This window comes from Cheilinus undulatus, linkage group 17 (assembly GCF_018320785.1).
Source record: "Cheilinus undulatus linkage group 17, ASM1832078v1, whole genome shotgun sequence".
NCBI classification, from domain to species: Eukaryota; Metazoa; Chordata; class Actinopteri; order Labriformes; family Labridae; genus Cheilinus; species Cheilinus undulatus.
Genome location: NC_054881.1, coordinates 12,421,188 through 12,441,768, shown reverse-complemented (window position 1 = coordinate 12,441,768; position 20,581 = coordinate 12,421,188). Strand labels below are relative to the sequence as shown.

The following is a 20,581-nucleotide window of genomic DNA, read 5'->3' as shown; positions in this document are numbered from 1 at the left end:
ATTTAGTCTAACCAACCCATATACAGTATCTTGCACCGGCAAATTTGACATCCGTTTAGCTGGCTAACCGCACACATCCCTAGTGTTTATCATTATTGCCTTCTCTATATTACAGAACCAAAGATTTATTGTATCCTGATGTTATCATTATCATGGGCAGCCTTATGTATTTTCAAAGTACTCAACATTTTCCACTACACTTTTCGATACCAGGTTTATTATTTTGTATCATTTTAATGAATGGTAATAGAAAAAAGCACCACAGCTTTAGAAACTCACATGTATTCCATGAGACGTGTGTAGAAAAGGGAATAGGGATGGGATCCAAGAACCAGTTTCAGTTGAGAACCAGTTCAAGGAGGTGGATTTTTTTTCTATTACTTTCTATTTGTTCCTACCAATACATAAAGATGAAGACCACTACCACCTTTAAAGGAATTGACCCTAGTGCTGAGAGCAGTTCCAGGGTACTACAACTGCCAGGTGGGGACTCCAGCTTCTCCCTCAGCTCAGATGAAAACACCACCCCCCAGCGCAAGAACAAGATAGCCTCCAGCGTCTTTGCAAAACCTGATGAGCCTCACACTCATCGGAGGAACAATCCACCAACAGGAACCCTGTGAAGGGAGCTCTCTGCCCCCCTGAGGCACTGCCAGCAGCCTCTCCTCTTCCCCAAAAACCCCGAGCCGGTGCTAACCACTATCTGCAACTCTAGAGCGGCTTTGGTGTGGAACCAGAGACGGACTGAAGACGGACAATCCATCAATCCATCAACATCTTTTACATTCAATCTGAACGATTCCCTTATCAATGCCTTACCTTCACGTGCCTTGAAGAACATGGTCTTGAGAGAGGCAGTCAGGATGAACAAGAACAAGGAAAGTGAGGAAGTAAACATGGCGGACGGTCACAGAAACAGGCTACAGTTGTAGTCGAAAGAGCTTGTGATGTACGTCTACTGAGCAGTGATTTCTTGCACGGCAAAAATCAAAAAGAGAATATGTATATATTTTAGCATGCCTTCTTCCCAAACACTTGATGTTTCACATTTTTAGTGATCAAAACTGTTTATTATAGCCCGTAATTGAAGTGTGTTTGTCACTGACTCTCAGAGGAGGCCCAGATCTTGTTCAATGTTCAGAAAGAAAGAGATGACTTTTTTGCATGTTACAAAGAGCTTACAAAAGCAGCTGATCATAGAAATTACACTACTAATAAGATGTATTGGAGTAGAAATATTTGAAAATTAAAATTGTGTTTACTTTAGTTACCTCTAACCATATAGTCAATCATATTTGACTGACTGTGAGGGGCCTGTCTGAGCCAAAACATGCCAGGGCTGAATTGTCTTCCCAGTACAGGTCTGGATGGATCCACCAGAATTGCAGGTAAACTCCTACACACTGCCTACATTGCAAATTGCATGGCGACCCTATTATAACATTCAATTCCCACTCCAAGTCATACAGTTCAGATACAGATGCCTGTAATAAAACTACAACTGCAAAAAGACCAAAATACACTCAAACACTCCTTCCATCTGAGTAAGTTGGCCATTTCCTTGGCTCTGCTTTTAAAATCTTAGTCATTGTGTAAGACTGCAAACAAGCCTGAATTCCACTTGTAGAAATAGCAGGGTTTCCATAAGTGTACTGGCAGCCAGGAGGGTCCCCTGGCTTAGTTTACCACCCACTGGGCCTAAGCATCAGGGATTTTCTTTCAGAATTATATTTATAGGACGCCTTCTAGACCACAGTACAGATAGACTCTGTTGGAAGCAGATATAATGGTTGGAGGTCATAAGCAGCTGTTAGTTAGCACAAGAAAACAGTTAAATAACTTGTCTGTGCTGTAAGGAATTTACTCTTTGTCTTCTAACTTTAGACCTGTTCACGAAGTGAGCAAAGAATGCTTTACAACATGCCAGCAAACTATAGAGAAACTGTATTAATGGCTCTAGAAACACAATGTAAGCTTGAATACAGGAGTTACTAATGAGGTTGAAAACAATGTGAATCATTCGCTGCTAGTTTCACCGTCATATTTCTTCAGCTCAATTCAGAACATTCTGGACCGCTGTGTCTGGCTGAACTCTCCACCAGCATCATAAAGATATTAAAAAAGAGCAGAATAACTTGGGGAAGAATAGCATTCCTTCTCTCCACAGGCTGGTAGAATTCATGCAGTGGACCACTGAAGCTGATCGTGAGGCTGATAGAGGCCCCGCACCTTTCTGCAACACTGATGCTTTTTTCCTTTAATTTCTAACACATCTTGTGTCGCAAGGCAAAACTGTCCAATAACATCAGAGCTGCCACCCTGATACATGAGCGCTAAACAAAGCTGTGGATGTGCTTCACACTCAGAGTCATCTATCCTTCACACCTGCTCCTGTAACCAGTCAACGGCAGTTCTCAGTTGTCAATTATCATCAGACCTAAAAAGCATGCAATTTTTATACATATAATTTATTGCTCCATTACTGTGGCATTTTAGACTTAAAGAAATGAAAAACAATCAAACATTAGTCTGTTTTTTACAGGTGAAAGACACTTTTTATTTTACCTAAAAGAAGCTGTTGAATTAAATTGTAAGAAAACACAGCTCAAAAGTTATTTAATTGGCTGCCTTGACTAACCACTACCAAGCCACCATTAGAAGGTATTTCAGACCTGTATAGTTCAGGTAGCCAAGTTTACATTTTGCAGTGGAAACCATAAATTGCTTCTTTTCAGCAGTAAAAATTGAGCTTATCATTAGTTCAAGCAGGCCATGAAGTCAAGCACTGCCATGTAATTCAGACCAGCTGATCTTACGCAAGCCCTTATCAGCTGACGGCCAATTGACACGCTTCTAATCATGCAACACGCTATCACACCCTTTTTGAAGCTACTGTAGCCTGACTACGCTTTGTTGCTCCCTCTGCAAGCCAGTTTTTGCAACCCTCCTCCACCCCAGCTCCTCCTTTATACTGCATCTGACTTAATCAATGTCATTCTGTTGTCATAGATGCCTGCTCTGCTACTACTACCACAACTACTACTGACAAAGAAAAGTTATTTTTTGAGGTGGAAAAAACTAAGAATTTAACATGAAGCATACAAAGCAAAAACTGAAGAGCTGAATTCTCGGTGTTAAAAATTTCAGTGTTGATTTGACTCCTTTCAGAGTAAATGGTCTTCAGTGTTGGAATTTTCTGACAAGATTGATTCGTTGATGTTAATGCAACTCTGTAGAGAGTCAATTGATCTAAGCTCTACCTACTGCCATTTTAAAACTGGGGGACAGATAATTTCCATCATGCCTTTATGCAGTGTTTAGATGTCTTCTAGACGTTTTACATGTATTTAGATGTTTAGCTGGCTATAGATGCTGCCTGTTGTACAGCGATCACTGCTTGGATTTACTTACACGTTTCTTGAATTACTGTTGTTTTTGATGTTAAACAACTCTGCACCATGAGTGTAGTTGTCTGCTTAGTTGGCCACTTCTTGACTGTGGTAATGGCTAGATGACCATCAGATGATCATTCAACAGTCACAGAGATACTCTGATAGCCATTCAACAGTCACATAGATACTCTGATGACCATTCAACAGTCACAGAGATACTTTGATGACCATTCAACAGTCACAGTCACTCTGATGACCATTTAACAGTCATAGAGATACTTTGATGACCATTCAACAGTTACAGAGTCACTCTGATGACCATTCAACAGTCATAGAGATACTTTGATGACCATTCAACAGTTACAGAGTGACTCTGATGACCATTCAACAGCCACAGAGTCATTCTGATGACCATTCAACAGTCACAGAGTCACTCTGATGACCATTCAACAGTCACAGAGTCACTCTGATGACCATTCAACAGTCACAGAGTCACTCTGATGACCATTCAACAGTCACAGAGTCACTCTGATGACCATTCAACAGTCACAGAGTCACTCTGATGACCATTCAACAGTCACAGAGTCACTCTGATGACCATTCAACAGTCACAGAGATACTCTGCTGACCAACAGACACAGAGTCACTCTGATGACCATTCAACAGACACAGAGATACTTTGATGACCATTCAACAGTCACAGAGTCACTCTGATGACCATTCAACAGTCACAGAGATACTCTGCTGACCAACAGACACAGAGTCACTCTGATGACCATTCAACAGTCATAGAGATACTTTGATGACCATTCAACAGTTACAGAGTCACTCTGATGACCATTCAACAGCCACAGAATCATTCTGATGACCATTCAACAGTCACAGAGATACTCTGCTGACCAACAGACACAGAGTCACTCTGATGACCATTCAACAGCCACAGAATCATTCTGATGACCATTCAACAGTCACAGAGATACTCTGATGACCATTCAACAGTCACAGAGTCACTCTGATGACCATTCAACAGTCACAGAGATACTCTGCTGACCAACAGACACAGAGTCACTCTGATGACCATTCAACAGTCACAGAGTCACTCTGATGACCATTCAACAGTCATAGAGTCACTCTGATGACCATTCAACAGACACAGAGACACTCTGTTGACCATCAAATAGTCATAGAGATACTCTGATGACCAACAGACACAGAGTCCCTCTGATGACCACTCAACAGTCACAGAGTCACTCTGATGACCATTCAACAGACACAGAGTCACTCTGATGACCATTCAATATTATATTTAATGTAAAATATCCTGCACAGCAACTTATGGCTTTACTGTGGCTCCATTGCTGTCAGATACCTCACTTTAGAAAAAAATGTTTCACCTCATATGCACACTTGCACTTATTGATGTAAACTTTCCCATAGTACAGTGGTTATATTGCACAATTGATTGAACAGTATCAAAACTTCTGACAAACTTAAAAGACATGTCTGAATGGTCTGCGACAGGGAACTGAACCAGTTTAGGACCAGCTTTAGGAGAAGAATCCATGCTAGGTAAGACCCTACCTGTAGAAAAGCCTTCATATGAAAAAAAATACAGGCAGCCTTAGCACTATTAAATCCATTCAAAAGATAAAAAATTGACCATTTGTTGGCCTATGCGAGCTCCACCATCAAGCTTTTCCCTCTGGTTTTTAAAAAACATCTGTTTATCAGTCTGATGAGCTTGTTTGTAGTGTTCCCTCCCTAACTTATTTTCTTAAAGTGCTAATTTTAGTGCAACGCTCACATTTTTTAGAGACCACAGTCTTCTCGCTAAGCTCCACACCGTGTAATAACTCCCATTTCTCCCGTTGACCTTTTCCCCCTCTCCATTGTTGGTCCTGCAGTGCTAAGCTCAACCCCTGACATAAGACTGAGATGTAGTGTAGTGTGTACATGTCTCCATGCCACAGGGAACTCTGTGGTCCAGTGCAGGCTCGCTCTCTTTTTTCACTTCACCACTGTTGCTTTTAATCTCCCATCTCTAGGCGAGCAGGTTCTGCTGAAACTCCTGCTCGGGATGATACAGCGAGGGAAGCAGAGGGAGAGAGAGGAAAAAGCTGGCTGACATGCCTGACTTGATAAGATACGCAGGAAAAAAAAGGGGCAAGATGTGGAGGAAAATGAAAAGTGCAAAGATTTATTCCAATACGATGGACAGGTACGATAAAGGATAGGGAGACATTTAAATGTCTTCGATCCAGCCTTATAAGCTTGAAGGTTTTTAAAAAGGTGAACTCCTAATGAGGTGTTTACAGAGTCAGCCTTGTTGCTAACCACATTGATTTTTACCTGGTCCCACAACATCACTTAAAATGAGTAGGGAAAATTATCTTGTGTGCAAAGAACAGCAGAAAAGGAATTGTCTTCTTGAAACTGTCTTAAATTTGCATTACAAACACTTTCTGCTAATTATGACAAGGTTGCCAAAATTTTCAATTAGATGCCAGGTGTTTTAAAATCATCACAACCTCTCTTAATTTAATGTTAACGAAGGTATCCCAAAGTTCTGAAACTTTCTCGAAAAACGCCGGATTTTCAGAAATTTATTAAAAAGCTGTGGAAAGCTATGAAGACAGAGCACCTTCTAAATTACAAAAATACTTCACACATGCACTGGCAGCCTTTCAACACCAAAACACTGCCAATAAAGACAAGAAATTACACAATATACAGTTGAATTTGTGTCATTCAGGTAAATAACAAGGTGACAAAACTGTTTAATTTTTACTATAAATTAGGGATTGGATTTGACTGTAGTTTCTACACTCTAGTACAGGGATGTCAAACTTCATCACAGCAGGGGCAGAATTCTGAATTTGGGTCCAACCTGAGGTCAAAATGATAAGTTTAAAGGCTCAAAATCTGAGATCTGAGAACTTATTAGCTCAAAAGGTTCAAAACATGGCATTTAAAGTCAAAATAATGTTTTTAAAAAGCAAATATATGAGATAGAAATTTGAAATCATGATTCTTAACAATCAAAATATGAGACAAATTCAAAATCATCAGTTTAAAATGTCAGTGTCAGAAAAACATTAAAACTTTGAGTTTTGAAGGCCAAAATATGACTTAAAATTTAAAATTGAGGATGTAAAAGCTCAAATTATAAGAAAAAAGTCAAATTAAGGAGCTAAAAAAGGTCAAAATTTAAGAAAAATTCATTTTCAAGAGTTTAAAAGGTCAAAAAATTACTCAAAATTTTAAAATTAAGGCTCTTAAAGGTCAAAAAACAAGATAAAATGTTCAGATTGTGAATTTAAAATGTCAAAATATGAAATAAAAAGTCAAAAACATAACTTTGCGTCATAACTGTGTGATGCAAAATTAAGAATATGAAATGTAAACATAAATGTATTTTACCACATTCCTGACTTTTTATCTAATTTTTTTAACTTTGTACTTTTTCTAATGACTTAACAAGGATATTTTAAACCATCATGGTTAAATTTACATTTTTGAACTAGAGGAAATCTGCAGACCTCGAACTAGCGGGCCAGTTATAATAAAAATATGATAGGGTCTGGTGTGCCGGGTGTAACTGTACCACGGGCTGGATTTGGCCTTGAGTTTGACACCCCTGCTCTAGTACTTACACAACTTCATGAACAAATGCATAATTCCATTAGGCCTGGGGGATATGGCCTAAATATCATGGTATTTTTTTTGGCCCTTCACAGTAACTTCTTCATAATTGAAGTTTTAATTGAATTCCTGTACATTAACAGACATGCATATTGGCTTATTAACAAGACAACAGGACCTACAATATCAATGAATGGATCTATGCATTATTTTATGAATGAAACTTTAAGCAGAAGTTACTGTGGAGGCTGAATGCTCTATCATTCCAACAACTGTACACTGACTGTGGCAGTCTGTGCTTTATTAGCAAGGAAAATATGAGGCAATAGAGGATAGGGAATTATAATGACTAATACTCGTATTTAACATTATATAGCCTGCAAACCTTCGTAAAATCACTCAAGCCCAACTCGAGTCTGAAGCCTTTGAGGGATGAGTAGTTAAGTCTGAAGTCACACCTGTGCTTGGCTCAGAAACAGCTCTCTATCTACAACTCTTCAGTGTGATGAGGTAAAAATTTTTAGCATGGACCAGTTTTCTTGTTGTGCATGTGACGTTATGCTGCACTGTGGCTCAGTAGGTGGAGTGCGACGTCTTACAAGGCAAAGGTTCTGAGTTCAATCCCCAGCTCCTGCAGTCACATGTTGATGTGCAAGACATTTAACCCCAATTTGCTCCCACTGCTGGGTCAGTGGCGTGTAAATGGGTATGGAAGTGTACAAATGGGACTGGCAAATACTGAAGGCCAGTTCTCCATAGCAAATTCTGCCATCAGTAAATGAATATGGGAGTGAATGGGTGAGTATGACCTGCTGTGTAAAAGCACTTTGAGGAGTTGGATGTAGGATTTTATCCACATTTTAATACTATCATACCCTCCCCAAATTTTGCTGGGTATTCTGGATATTGTGCCGTAAGCCTTAATAAACTGCTCTAAAGAACATTTTGAGTGCTGACTTTCTCAGTTTTAGTAAACAGCACAAATAAGACTGTAGCAGCAGGAAACAGGAAGTGAAGCTGTATGCTCCTATATCAGTGTCACCCAGGCAGTTCAGTGCTGACTGGCTGTGTTTGTGGGACATCAAGCCATTCAGATAGTTTTGTGGGCAGGGAATTAGCTGAGACTGTAGAGTGCAAACAAAACCAGAGTGGAAGACACACACAAGTAGCAGTTTGCCAAATATCAGTGTCAATAACTGGCCAGGCCAATAATCAGTCCACCCCAAGTCAGGGGTATCATTATCACCGATTCAGCGTATCACTAACCTTGCAAAGCAGATGGGTTTGCTAGACTTCATCTCTGTCATCAGGCAAATCCGTCTTGAAAATCTCCAATCCTGTTTGTGCTGAACCGCACTCTGTTTGGACCAATCAGCATCATTTAAGGGGAACGAGGTGGTAGCTATGGGCAGGGTTTAGCTGTACTCAAAGCCAACTCTAATGGCTGCCTCCACTGCATAGATGACCTTGGATGTAGCTTTAGCATAGCATCAGTATCACTAGAGCTGCACCATGTTTCTGAAAAGAGTAAGAACAACACTAAAAGCTTTTCATTATGGGGAAGATGTTTTAGCTCATCTGCTTAAGCATTAGTTTGTGAGGGAAAGGGTTAGATGTTGTGTGAGTGGTTGTATACAATGGCTGCTAGTGGAGTGATCAGCTCACACTTAGCCACAGCAGCAGTTTTGCTTGAAATGGGCATGCCTTTATAAAAACAAGTGCAGAAAGCATCACTGAAAGTTTTTGTGACAGAAAAGATGTTTTCACTCTTCTCCCGGTCTGTTTTGGCATTAGTTTGCGATCATTACAGGTGGGGTTTTCACGGTGTATCCAATGGTTGCTGACGTGGTAGCCATTAGCTCGGATGTACTGTACTGTGCAGAAGTTTTAGGCAGTAGTACACCCAGCTGAGGGCCCCATCGAGCGGGAAGGAGGATTGACACAACCCAGGTCATGCTCTGTATGTCTTAAGAAATGCTGTTAAGCTCGACCTTGGCTGCTGAGCGACACATGTATATCAAATGTGTTGACACTGACTCTGGCCACCATCCCTCCTCTCTTCAGCTTGGGGTTGTGGAACATCAGGACCCGTGAAGAACCATTAGCGCTCTACATGCCTAAAACTTCTGCACAGTACTGTAGCTGTAGGTAGCTGTAGCTTTTTTTTGCATGTCTCCCCACTGGTCTTGGCATCAATTTAATTCACTGAGGAGCTCTGCCATTAGTAATCTACAGCAGCATTAGCCTGTCAGCTCAAGAGTAGCGCATGCGCTCAACATCATTTTGTCTTGTCATTCTGATCGGCCCATCATGAATGTGATGGACAGAACGTTCCTCCAATCACCTTTGGAGATTTTGTTGAAAAGTCCTGCTCTTCCCAAACACTCTCTATGGGAACTTTCCTAGATGAATGTCAATATTTTGCTTGTGTCAGGTTAGGTTAGCTTAGCAGGGCAGGGTTACCAATGAGTTTACACTACTTCAGAGTCTACAGTTGAGTCTCTGACTTAGTTTTTTTACCACAACCTGCTTTCTTGAATCATCACGGACAAGCAGATCATCAGTTTAAACACACTTTTAAACAGATGTTTAGACCATTGTAATACAAGTCGTTGCAGCGCTAGGCTGACGACAGTCAGGGAGTCAAGCTTGTACTAAAGCCCCAGACCGGCTGGCAGAGTAGCTTTGCAAAAGCAACATTCTCCTCATGTTGCTGTTATAACAGGCAGCAAACTTCACAAGGTAAAAATCTTTTACCTTATTACTGTGCTTCATATTGATCTCTCAGATGCAACCTGCTGCTCTCTGGCGGCACAGCAAAACAGACTCCATCTGAGCTGCTGTTCATCACACATCACTTTGTTACACTAGTGGCTGCATAGTTTATGCCTTGTGCGTGCACCAAATCACAACACATGCATTCGAATCGGTGATAACAGTGTTGCAAATCTCCATACCGTGTCAGAAATCACTAATTTCCATGAATGTCTCACAAAGAAAGTCTTTTTTCAAAGCTTAATGAAGTGTATCAACACTAAAGAACAAAAACATAGCAACTGTATCATTTTTCCAAAGCTCACATTAAATATAAAGGCTCTCTGCACATTGCTTTCTGTCTATTTGCTTTATTATTATCTACTAACACATAAAATAAAGCCAGGCGCACGGATCAACACCATGGGGGAGGGGAAGTAGCCCTGCACATTTCCTCTGCACTGCCCTTTCCGCTCATCCGTTCTCCGCGACACTTTAAGGTAATAAATCAAAGCCGAGCAGGCAGGCCACAGTAGGAAGAGAGACTTGCTGTCCTTTACCCCCACCCCTCCTTCTTCACCTCTGACTGGTCGCTTCGACAAAACAATCGGACATCTGACAGCATCAGAGAATCTGACACAAGCCTGTGCTCATTACAGCTCGGATGGCATTTGGCTAATTAGGAGATCTCTGTGGTACCCTTTTCAAAAATTAGTAAGTGAATTGAGTTACACACAAGACTTACAGCAGTAATACGTGGTCGATGCTGGGAGAATGTAGCAGAGCGTCAGACACTGGCAGTCAGGGATTACTGGTACATGATGAAGTAAGGAGAGTGCTCGATAATCTGTTTTAAAAATAGAGGCTTGAAATATGTTATTTTAAGCAGGAGAGGTCAAAATGTCCACTATGTAAGAGGAAAGATGTGAACAACTTTCAATATGTTAATCCTCTCTTCTCACAGGAAGTGGTAAACAGAAGCTGTTTGCATTGTTTTTTGGGTTTGTCTTCTCCCAAGTTCAGATGACAATTCCAGAGGCAGCTTGTGTTAGAGTTGTTAGACCGCTCTGTCAAAGGAATGGATGTTAACAGCTTTCTGAAAGCTTCAGAACAGACACTTCAGCAGCTGAATGAAGTGTTAGTGGGTGGACGCCTCCGTCACTATATAAGGTCCCATATAAGGTTTAGTGAGAAAAGAGAGTGAAGAAGTGCTTTAGCCCACAGAACATGTGCTTTCTGTTAAGCTAAAAATCATGTTTTGGCAGAAGAAAGAAAACGACAAGGTGGAATATTAATGTTGCAAATTTAATCCTGCTAATAAAAATCCACTGTGTTTGTGTAACTCACTCCGTTCATTTTGTTCCACTGAATCAACAACGCTGTGTTATTTCATGATGTCTTTGTACAATGTTTCATTTCACAGGGAGAGCTCTGCCGCTGCTACATCCATCAAAAGAGAAGCTGTCAGCTTGACCTCGTGTGTTACGCTGCTGGATATAGAGCTCTGTATGGAAATAAAGGTGACAGGAGTATGTTGTGTTCAGATAGTGTCGGGTGTAAAAATACAAACGTTTCACTGGGGTGTAAAGGATGTATGCAGATGACATAACGATATAGTGAAGATCTCCACATGGGGGACAGGAAGTGATGTCTATATAGAGAAGCACTATCAAAATGGAAAAGATTTGTGATGTTTACAGAGGTGCCATCTGATAAAATTGAAAACAAAACAAAAAAACAATCTTGATCTAATCCAGGAAATATTGAAATAGCTGGTTTATGGTGGCAGATATGGATAAAAACCTCCATCCAAACTAGAGATGATTGTGGATGAACAGTTAAATTCTTCTATCAAATTAGTCAGCGCAAGATTTACAAGTCAGTTAAACTAATTACCTCTCATTCTTTACAAACACAGGCTTCAAATCCCAGCCTATAATGCTCTTTCAAACTACTGAACTACTCAATCAAAGTGAAAAGAGGCCACATATCAATGCACTATATCAATCTGCTGGTGGAGCTAGCTGCCAATGTTAGCCACGCTGTACAGAGTGTATCACGCTCACATCACACCCACTAACACAGTGACGTGGTGATGAATTTGACTGTTTTCTAAGGGTTTTCTACTCTTTAGATTAATCTGTCAAACACATTTAATAGGCATTTAGCTGAATGGGGAAAATGGGCGCCTAGGAACGTCCTTAATCTAAACCCTGTACAATCTGCATCAGACAAAGTTTGGGTGAGAACATGTTGTCATGCTTTGGCAAAAAAAAACCTGATCTTGCTTTTGTTTTCACAGCTGATGTTGGTCCCAATTGCTTGCTGCAATTAGGGATGAATACCGAAGTCAGATACCAACGTGGCACTGGTGCGAACACGTCTAATACCTACCGAACCAAATCAAAACACTGATTTCAGTGTCGTATTTCGATGCCACTCCCTTCCAGTGCAACTCTCAACCTCTCCAAATGAAGGGCATAAAATACCACGGACTTAAAGTCCCACATTGTTTAATTTCAGCAGAGCATGAACGCTCGCTGCTCTGCTAGCTTTCCTCTTTATTCTATTCACTTCATGAGTTGAGTCTGACACAGCGTGAGTACATTTTGTCTGAGTCTAAGAAGTCATAACTGTCGAGATGTGTTTTATTCACTCGCCAATGTTTTATTTGATTCATGTGAGCGTGCTACAGGAAATTGCTACAACAGTGCAAAAACTTGATGGAACCAATCATTTTGATGCTATTTCAAAGAAGAGAGTCTTGTCAGAAAACAAAATTTATAAAAGATTAGACCATGCAGGAACTTAAAGCACTTCCTCCTGTCCTTTCAAAGTTTGATCTGGGATTTGTCCATCTTAGAATGACATGTTTTTAAAGGTATGACAGCAGACAGAGATGCTCTCAGCAGAGTGGCGTGGATCTCACTGACAAAGAAGAAACAAAACTCATCAGACTTTTATCTGGGTCAAAGTTTAGTCCCTTTCCTTCTCCTTGTTGCCGTTACCCTACAACAGGTGTGGGACTCCCAAACCAGAAATTCCATAATTGCCATTATTTTCTCTCACATTTGGCCATGCAGCAGATCAGTTTGTCCAAGAGGTAAATTCTTCAGCTCAGTAAAACATCTCATATTGGGTTCCCAGTTGCAGTACTGTGCAGAACTTTTAGGCATGTTTAAGCTAAAAATGGATGGTGTAATAAGATGTAGATTTGGCAAATAAGCTTCCTGTGGTCACCATGGGGAATAAAGAAGGATTGAAACAACCCACGTCATGCTCTGGATGTCCTTGCGTATGTGCAAGGGTATGAGAAAATAATCTGTTGAAAAAATAACAAAGTCAACACCTCACCCTTTAGGGCAGAGTAAGGGAAGGGTGTGGCGAGTAAACACAACCTAGTGTACTGTCTGAGGGGGGAGTAGGGTTGCCACGAGCCCCTGGCTGTGCTGTGGATGCCCTAAGGGCCTGAAAACCGCCAGTGGTCTCTGGGCGTATTAAGGCCCGGATCAAAGAGATGCTGTCGAGCTTGACTTTGACTGCTGTGATGAATCCTTAGCGCCCCTACATGCTGAAAACTTTTGCACATAACTGCAGGTACACCAAATAGCAGCATTAGAATAAGATGACAACAGATTTGCAATGACTGATGCTTTTCAACAAGGTTAATATTGGCCATAAAGATGTTAAATGAAACGCAAATCCACGGCCTCTGCATTGAAGACTGTTGCCTCCATTTATAAGGCACTGGCTTCAACCGACACCCTCACAGCTCATATTTAAAGCTCCTGTGAGGAGAGTTTCACGAGGTATGAAATAAACCATAAAAGCTGTTACCTCCGGAAATAAGACCAAAAATTGATTCTTTGTTGTAATTTTAAATGGCTTTAACTGCTGCCGCAGGGTTGGTGTCGGACTAAGTCATTCACAGAACATTAGTGAAACAGCCTTTTGTTTACATTTTAAAAAGCAAATATTCACAAAGTGAGTGATAGCTTTGATTGCCAAAGATAGAAATGAGATTTACGGACAAACATTGAAAGTTCCAAACAGGAGCTTTAAATTAAATATTTCAACTTCGTTATTGCATGTAAAAAAATGTGGTGTAAGTGCTGTTTAAGTTGGATAAATTTAGAATTAAAATGGTGTTTTTTAGTACTTTTAAAGCTCTGATTTATCACAGGCATTCCTAATCTGACTATCTGGTCAACATGCTTGTATTAACACTGTTACAGCCCTTCCCCTCCTCCTCCTCCTCCTTCCACAGCTTTGCAGTCCTGCACTGCAAGGGTGAAGCAGCAAATTTGCTAGCTGGCTGACTGGGAGGACAGAGAGGCCTTTCTCACCAGTCAACGGCTGTCCTTAATGAGAATAGAAAGTGATTTACTGGCTTAATGCTCCAGCCCTCTGCCTGCCTGCCTTTCCTTCCCTGCCTTTGCTTCGCGCAGCCAGTTTAGTCGGCACTCCTGATACTGTGAATGACACCGAGACCGGGCAAAGAGGGAGGGAAAGAGAAGCTAGCAGACCTACAGTCTTAAAATGTAGTAATGAGACACGGACTCTCTCATCGCTGACCTTAACCGAGGCATGAATCTTTGTCGAAGCAGGTTTCCTGTTATGCTGAGCAAATACACAAGCCCTGGAAAACATTCAGCATTTTGCAATTACAGCCCACCTTGTGTGGCTTATTGCATTTAACAAACAGCACTCGGAGCCAAACACACTCCGCACTCCTGCACTATCTTAGCTCAAACACCAAAGAGGAGGAAGTATAGGCACATCCATCTCTCGTATGACTCTGTGACATAAGTGAAAAATATGGAAAATGCAAGGTAAGCAAGTTTCTTTCATGCATACTCTGCCTTTTCTTTCAAAGCAAAAATCTCCATTGTCAGTGTCAGCTCAGGTAGGAACACTTTCCCACTTTTATATACACGATGATTATCCAATCAGGGATGCTATTCCCACATCCATTTGATATAAATGGCTTCCACTGAGAACTCCAGATGACCTGTCAGAAACTGGTGTGGTGCTGAGCTTCACACAGTTATGTGTGATTTAACCATCAAAAAAGGAGAGTGAACGTGTCGCCCTTTAGTAGGGAGAATTCAGGGATGTTGGGACAGTTTCTGAATTTAAGTCTTAGCTTTCTTGACGTCAATGTGAAGAAAAAGTCCAACATATTGTGCATTTATGTGAGTCTGAATGTGTAATGACCTGCACTTTTTTGGAAATAGATCCAAAGCCATTTCCTCTGGTAGCATTTAATCACAGTTAAGGGCTACTGTGAGCATGCTTTCACATATGCATTAACTTAGCTCCAATAGTGCTTGAAATGAGAATTTACTTACATTTTATGGAAGCAAGGCCATGCAGGCTATTATGTTGGTTAAAATGTACAAGCAAGACATCATAATGCCTTTCCCTCTTTTCTTGCTACCTAGCATAAGCGTAAGACAAACAGCAAAATTCACAAACATTTCTAGGTTGATTAAAGGTCTGCACATTATGGCTCAATTCCCAATAACCCCTTGCACCTACTTCTTAGCCCAGTCCATAAATTTTGCATATTCACATAGGTTCTTGATTGAATGGAGGGGTACATGGCCCTTCAAATGGAGATGTTCCCAGAGGCGCACGCTCCCAAAACCTTGTGAATCTTCAAAAACCTTGAAAATTACAACTATAATCCAATATTTTGATTCAGTGTTTCGATCAAGCATTTTAAAGCTCATAGTAGAAATGTCCAGCTGAATGGTAGCGGCAATAGGGGAATTTGGAATTAGCAATTAAGAGTCAAGAAGTATGATATTATCAGCATGATATCAGTGTTGTCAGATCTGAGCTTAAAATGTTGACAGTAATTGTTGGCAGATATTTTTGCCAACAGCCGATATCAGACTATATCAGATGTAAAGATCAGCCAATACTGGGTGTAAACTTCAGCCTACATCAACTGATACTATCCGCCTATATCAGCTGTAAACCTTGGCCTATATCTGCTGTATATATCGGCCTATATCAGCTATAAATACTGGCCTATACTGACTGTAGGTATTGTCAAATATCATCTGTAAACATTGGTTTATATCAGCTGTAAATATCGGCCAATGTCAGGTGTACATATCAGCCTTTACCGACTGTACATATCGGCCTATGTCAGCTGTAAATAATGGCTTAAATATCAGCCAGTGCAACTGTAAATATCAGTTTATATAGGCTTTAAGTATCAGCCTATATCAGCTGTAAACTTTGGCCTATATCAGCTGTAAATATCAGCCAATATCAGCTGTAAATATTGGCTGTAAGTATTGTCCAATATCGTCTGTAAACATTGGCTTATATCAGCTGTAAGTTTCAACAACTATCAGGCATAAATTTCGGCCTATACTTGCTGTAAATATCAGCCTAAATAGACTGTTATCTGGCATATACTGACTGTAAATATCTCCCTGTAACAACTATAAATGTTGGCCAGTAACAGCTGTAAACATTGGCCTATATGGGTTATGAAGATTGGCCAGTAACAGCTTTAAATCTCAGCCAAAATCAGTTGTGGATATCAACTTTAATCATTAGCCTATACTGGCTGTAAACATTGGCCTATAGCAGCTGTAAATATCCCCCTGTATTGCCTTTTAATATTAACTATTCAGGCTGTAAATATTGGCCTATTTTGGGCTCTAAATATCAGCCTAGATCATCTGTAAATATCAGCCTAAATTGGCTTTGAATATGAGCTTGTAACAGCTGTGAGTATCGGCCTACATCAGCTGTAACTATCAGCATTTATCACCTGTAAATATTGGCCTTTATCAATAGTAAACAAATATATACATTGACTGTAAATACCAGTCTTTATCAGCTGTAAATATCACCCTGAAATGGCTGTAAATATCTGCTTTAAACTACTTCCTAAATCAAATTAAAAACAGCCCTATATGTGCTGTAAATATCACCAATATCGGGTGTAAATATTTTCCTGTATCAACCGTCAGTATATTGGCTTTACATACCCAGTAAAATCAGCTGTAAATATCCGCCTGTAACGACCATAATTAGCATTTTTTTGGCTATAAACATGGGCCTATATTGGCTATATTATCCTATACTGACTGTAAGTATCAGCCTATGTGAACTATAAATATAGGCCTTGGTTGGCAAAACATAATGGCTTAGATCATCTGCAAGTACCAGCCTGTGTTGGCGAGAACATCAACCTATATCAGCTGGAAATACCGGCTATACAAATCTGTCTGTATCAGCTTTAGATATCAGCCAATATTGGCTAAAAATATTGGCCACAGTAGGCTGTATACATTGTCATAAGAATAAATTAGTGTATGTTTAGGCAGGGCCAACGGATCTATGTCAGCTGTAGTCATTGTCTTATGTCTGTTCCCAGTCCTTATGCTTTCAGGACTTAAGTTAAAGGTCTGAACTCCATTTCTATAACATTATCAGTATCAGTATTGGCTAATGTATCTGTAAATATCGGCATGTTGGATATCAGCAAAAATCCGACAATGGGCATCCCTAATTAACAGGTTAAGACCCACTTATCTGAGTCATACTGAGCCATACTAAGTTGATCATTTTCTTTAAAGCAAAAGCTTTATCCACCTGTCCCGATCACCCGAAATGTTGCTGTCCCAGTCAGGACTGCATGAAAAACTAACTTGATTGTTTTGTTGCAGTAGTACACCACTTTATGAAATACTAAACTTTGAGCTTTAACTATTTTATAACCCTTACCTCATGTATTACAGGGTCAACCTTGCTGCTTGCCCAGCCCACCTATATGATGCCACACCAATAAGGGCATGCAGTTTTCATTACATGCTTTTAAAGCCATGGCGCTGAGAAAAAGTTTTTAATTTCATTCATAGGGGTGAGAAAATAACCCCCTTTAATCCAACTGTCCCATTACACCTCGCCCTGAATTTACCCTTTTTTATTCCATCAAACTCGAAGCAAAGCTTGAATTCTCATGTGAGAATAAAACAGCAATTTCACGCCTATTTGCAGGGCAAAATTGCTCTCCTTGATTAGGGCACCATACTAAAGGCATGCATGAAATTTGAAGTCATAATCATGTTTAACCACAAAATGAGAAGGCTCGACACAAAAGGAGAGCGATACTTGAACAGGAGTGGTACTTTTTTGGGTAGTTTGTATTTCAAACAGAGGCAGCAGAGCTTTAGTAAAATAAAGGGAAGAAAATTGTGATTATTTGAACTTTTCAGCTGGTAGGTGGCGACCAAACAAGCTAATGGAGACAGGGCAGGTGATTAATGCCAAAGAGTGGGAGTATAAAAGCATGAACCGGGATACTGATACAGCTGAAGAGAGTGAAAGGTCCCATTAAGTGAGGGTGGGTTGACTGGTCATCATTTTGGAGGGAAAACACAGACACCAAAGCAGTTTCTTACCCAGCGTGAAGTACGGAAGTGCGGTGTTGTCAAGATCATCCATTACGGAAATTCGCCCAGGTAGGTCGGTCCGAACGAATAACAGGAGTCGGGATTCCCCCCCTCCTCCTCCTCCTGCTGCTCCTCCTCCTCCTCCCCCAGTTCCTCCTCCACCACCACCGCCACCTGCACCAGCAGAAGAAGAAGAAGCTCCCGCACCCCCTCCTCCTCCCCCTCCGCCTCCTCCGACCACGTTCCCCGAGGCTCCGCCGGTGAAGCTGAACTCGTTCTCCCGGAGTACGGGCAGCGTAGACACGGTAACAGATTTCACCTCACATGGCGTCTCCGCGTCGCTCTCTTTGTCTCTCTCTTCGTCCGGTAACGTCGCCCCTCTGTTTGCCCGGACTGTCAGAGGGTCTGTCAGTAGCAAAAGCCCCGCCAGAAGGACGCGGAGGTGCAGCAGTGGTCTCCTCGCCATCCCCGCTCCGTTTGTGTGGTTCTCTCGCTTTGAGTGGGGCTCATAAGCTGTCCGTTCACTTATAGTACAGTCGCTGCAAAGGAGTCGCGTCCGTCCAGGAGGCGGCAGCACAGGTGTAGTGAGGATGACATCTCCCGGCTCCTCTCACATATCCGTCTGTTCACAGTGTGGGGCAACAAATAATCCCAACATGGACAAGCACGGCTCCTTTTTAGGACACAGAGAGAGGGAGTTAACACTTAGTACTCTCTACACAGCGTTTTAGGCTATTTCCTAAAAAAGAGAGAGGGAAAAGGCAGAGAAATAGTTCTCTAGCAAGAGTGAAATACAGAAATGTTTCCTTTTTTCTTTATTTAACCTGTACTTTAGGTGGAAATGTTTTCAAGGTTTGAATAAATAAATAGTCTTCACTGCAGAATAACATTTCCCATTATAAAAGGTATAACATGAAGTCTACAATGAAGAGCCTGGGGGTGCCGAGGGGAAGGTGTGGAGTGGAGAGATGCCCTTAAAATAATAATAAATTCATTATTGGCCACTAAAATCCAACTTAGAGATAAAAATCAAAATCATCAGAATAAAATCAGAATACAAAAATTAAAGTAAGAATTCTGACTGTATTCTAGGAATAGAATAAGAAGATGTAACTCTTGGATAAAAGTCAGGATTCAAAGAAAAAGTCAGAAATTCCTGGATTAAAGTCAGATTTCTGGGATGAAAGACAGGCTTCTGGGAATAAAGTCATACTGGGATTAGATTCAGTATTTTTGGATTAAAGTCAGAATTCGAGGAATTAAGTCATAATACTGGAATTAACATCAGGATTCAAAGAAAAACAAGCCCAAACTTTGGGATTAAAGTCAGAATTCTGGGATTAAAGTCAGAATTCTGGGGTAAAAGTCAGGATTTAAAGAAAAAAAAATCCAGATTTCTGGGATTAAAGTCATAATTACAGGATACAAGCCAGGATTCAAAGAAAAAAAATCAAAAACTTTGGGATTAAAGTCAGAATTCTGGGATTAAAGTGAGAATTCTGGGGTAAAAGTCAGGGTTTAAAGAAAAAAGATCTAGATTTCTGGAATTAAAGTCAGTTTTCTTGGATTAAAGTCAGGATTCAAAGAAAAAATCCCAAACTTTGGTATTACAGTCAGAATTCTGGGACTAAAATCCAAATTCTAGGAATTAAGTCAGAATTCTGGAGTTAAAGTAAGAATTCTGGGATAAAAATCAGGATTTAAAGAAAAAAAAATCTAGATTTCTGGGATTAAAGACAGAATTCTGGGATTAAAATCAGTATTCCAGGATAAAAGTCAGGATTGAAACAAAACAATCCAGATTTCCTGGATTAAAGACAGAATTCTGGGATTAAATTCAAAATCTTGGATTAAAGTAATAATTCTTGGATTGAAGTTATACTTCTGTGAATAAAGTCACGATTCTGACTGAAAATAAAACATTTGGGAGAATTTTCTTTTTTAAACTCCAAGAAATAAAGGTCATTGTTCTTGTATTAAAGTCAGCATTTTGAGAAAAAGGCCATAATCTGGGGATTAAATTAAGAGTGACTAAAAAGGTTTTCTGAGAAAATTTTATTTTCAAACTGAGAGGAAAGCCTGAATTCTGAGATCAATTAGGATATTAAGATTCTGAACAAAATCAGAACCCAGATTATTATTTGCATGATATGATTGACATTATATTGTATAACATGGATAATATAATATCTATGGTAGATTTTTACATTATGGGATGTAGTCTATATAAAAGTAGTACTACAGATATTATACAGTCTAGAACAGGGGTGATCTACCCAGACATACTGAGAACCAAAACAACAATGACAATTATGCCTGAATGAACAAAGATGAAGCATGCAACACACAATAGCAGCACTAATAACCTTC

At 40.3% G+C, this 20,581-nt stretch overlaps 1 protein-coding gene across 1 annotated transcript in view; it reads right to left on the bottom strand.

The window, feature by feature from the left end:
• The window catches only part of LOC121524927 (astrotactin-2-like), a 615,575-nt gene extending 596,898 nt beyond the window's left edge, over window positions 1–18,677 (bottom strand). Inside the window, exon 1 of the mRNA XM_041810517.1 lies at window positions 18,221–18,677. Coding sequence (XP_041666451.1) covers window positions 18,221–18,677 — 457 coding nt within the window. The remainder of the gene's footprint in view (window positions 1–18,220) is intronic.
• Between the last annotated feature and the right edge of the window lie 1,904 nt (window positions 18,678–20,581).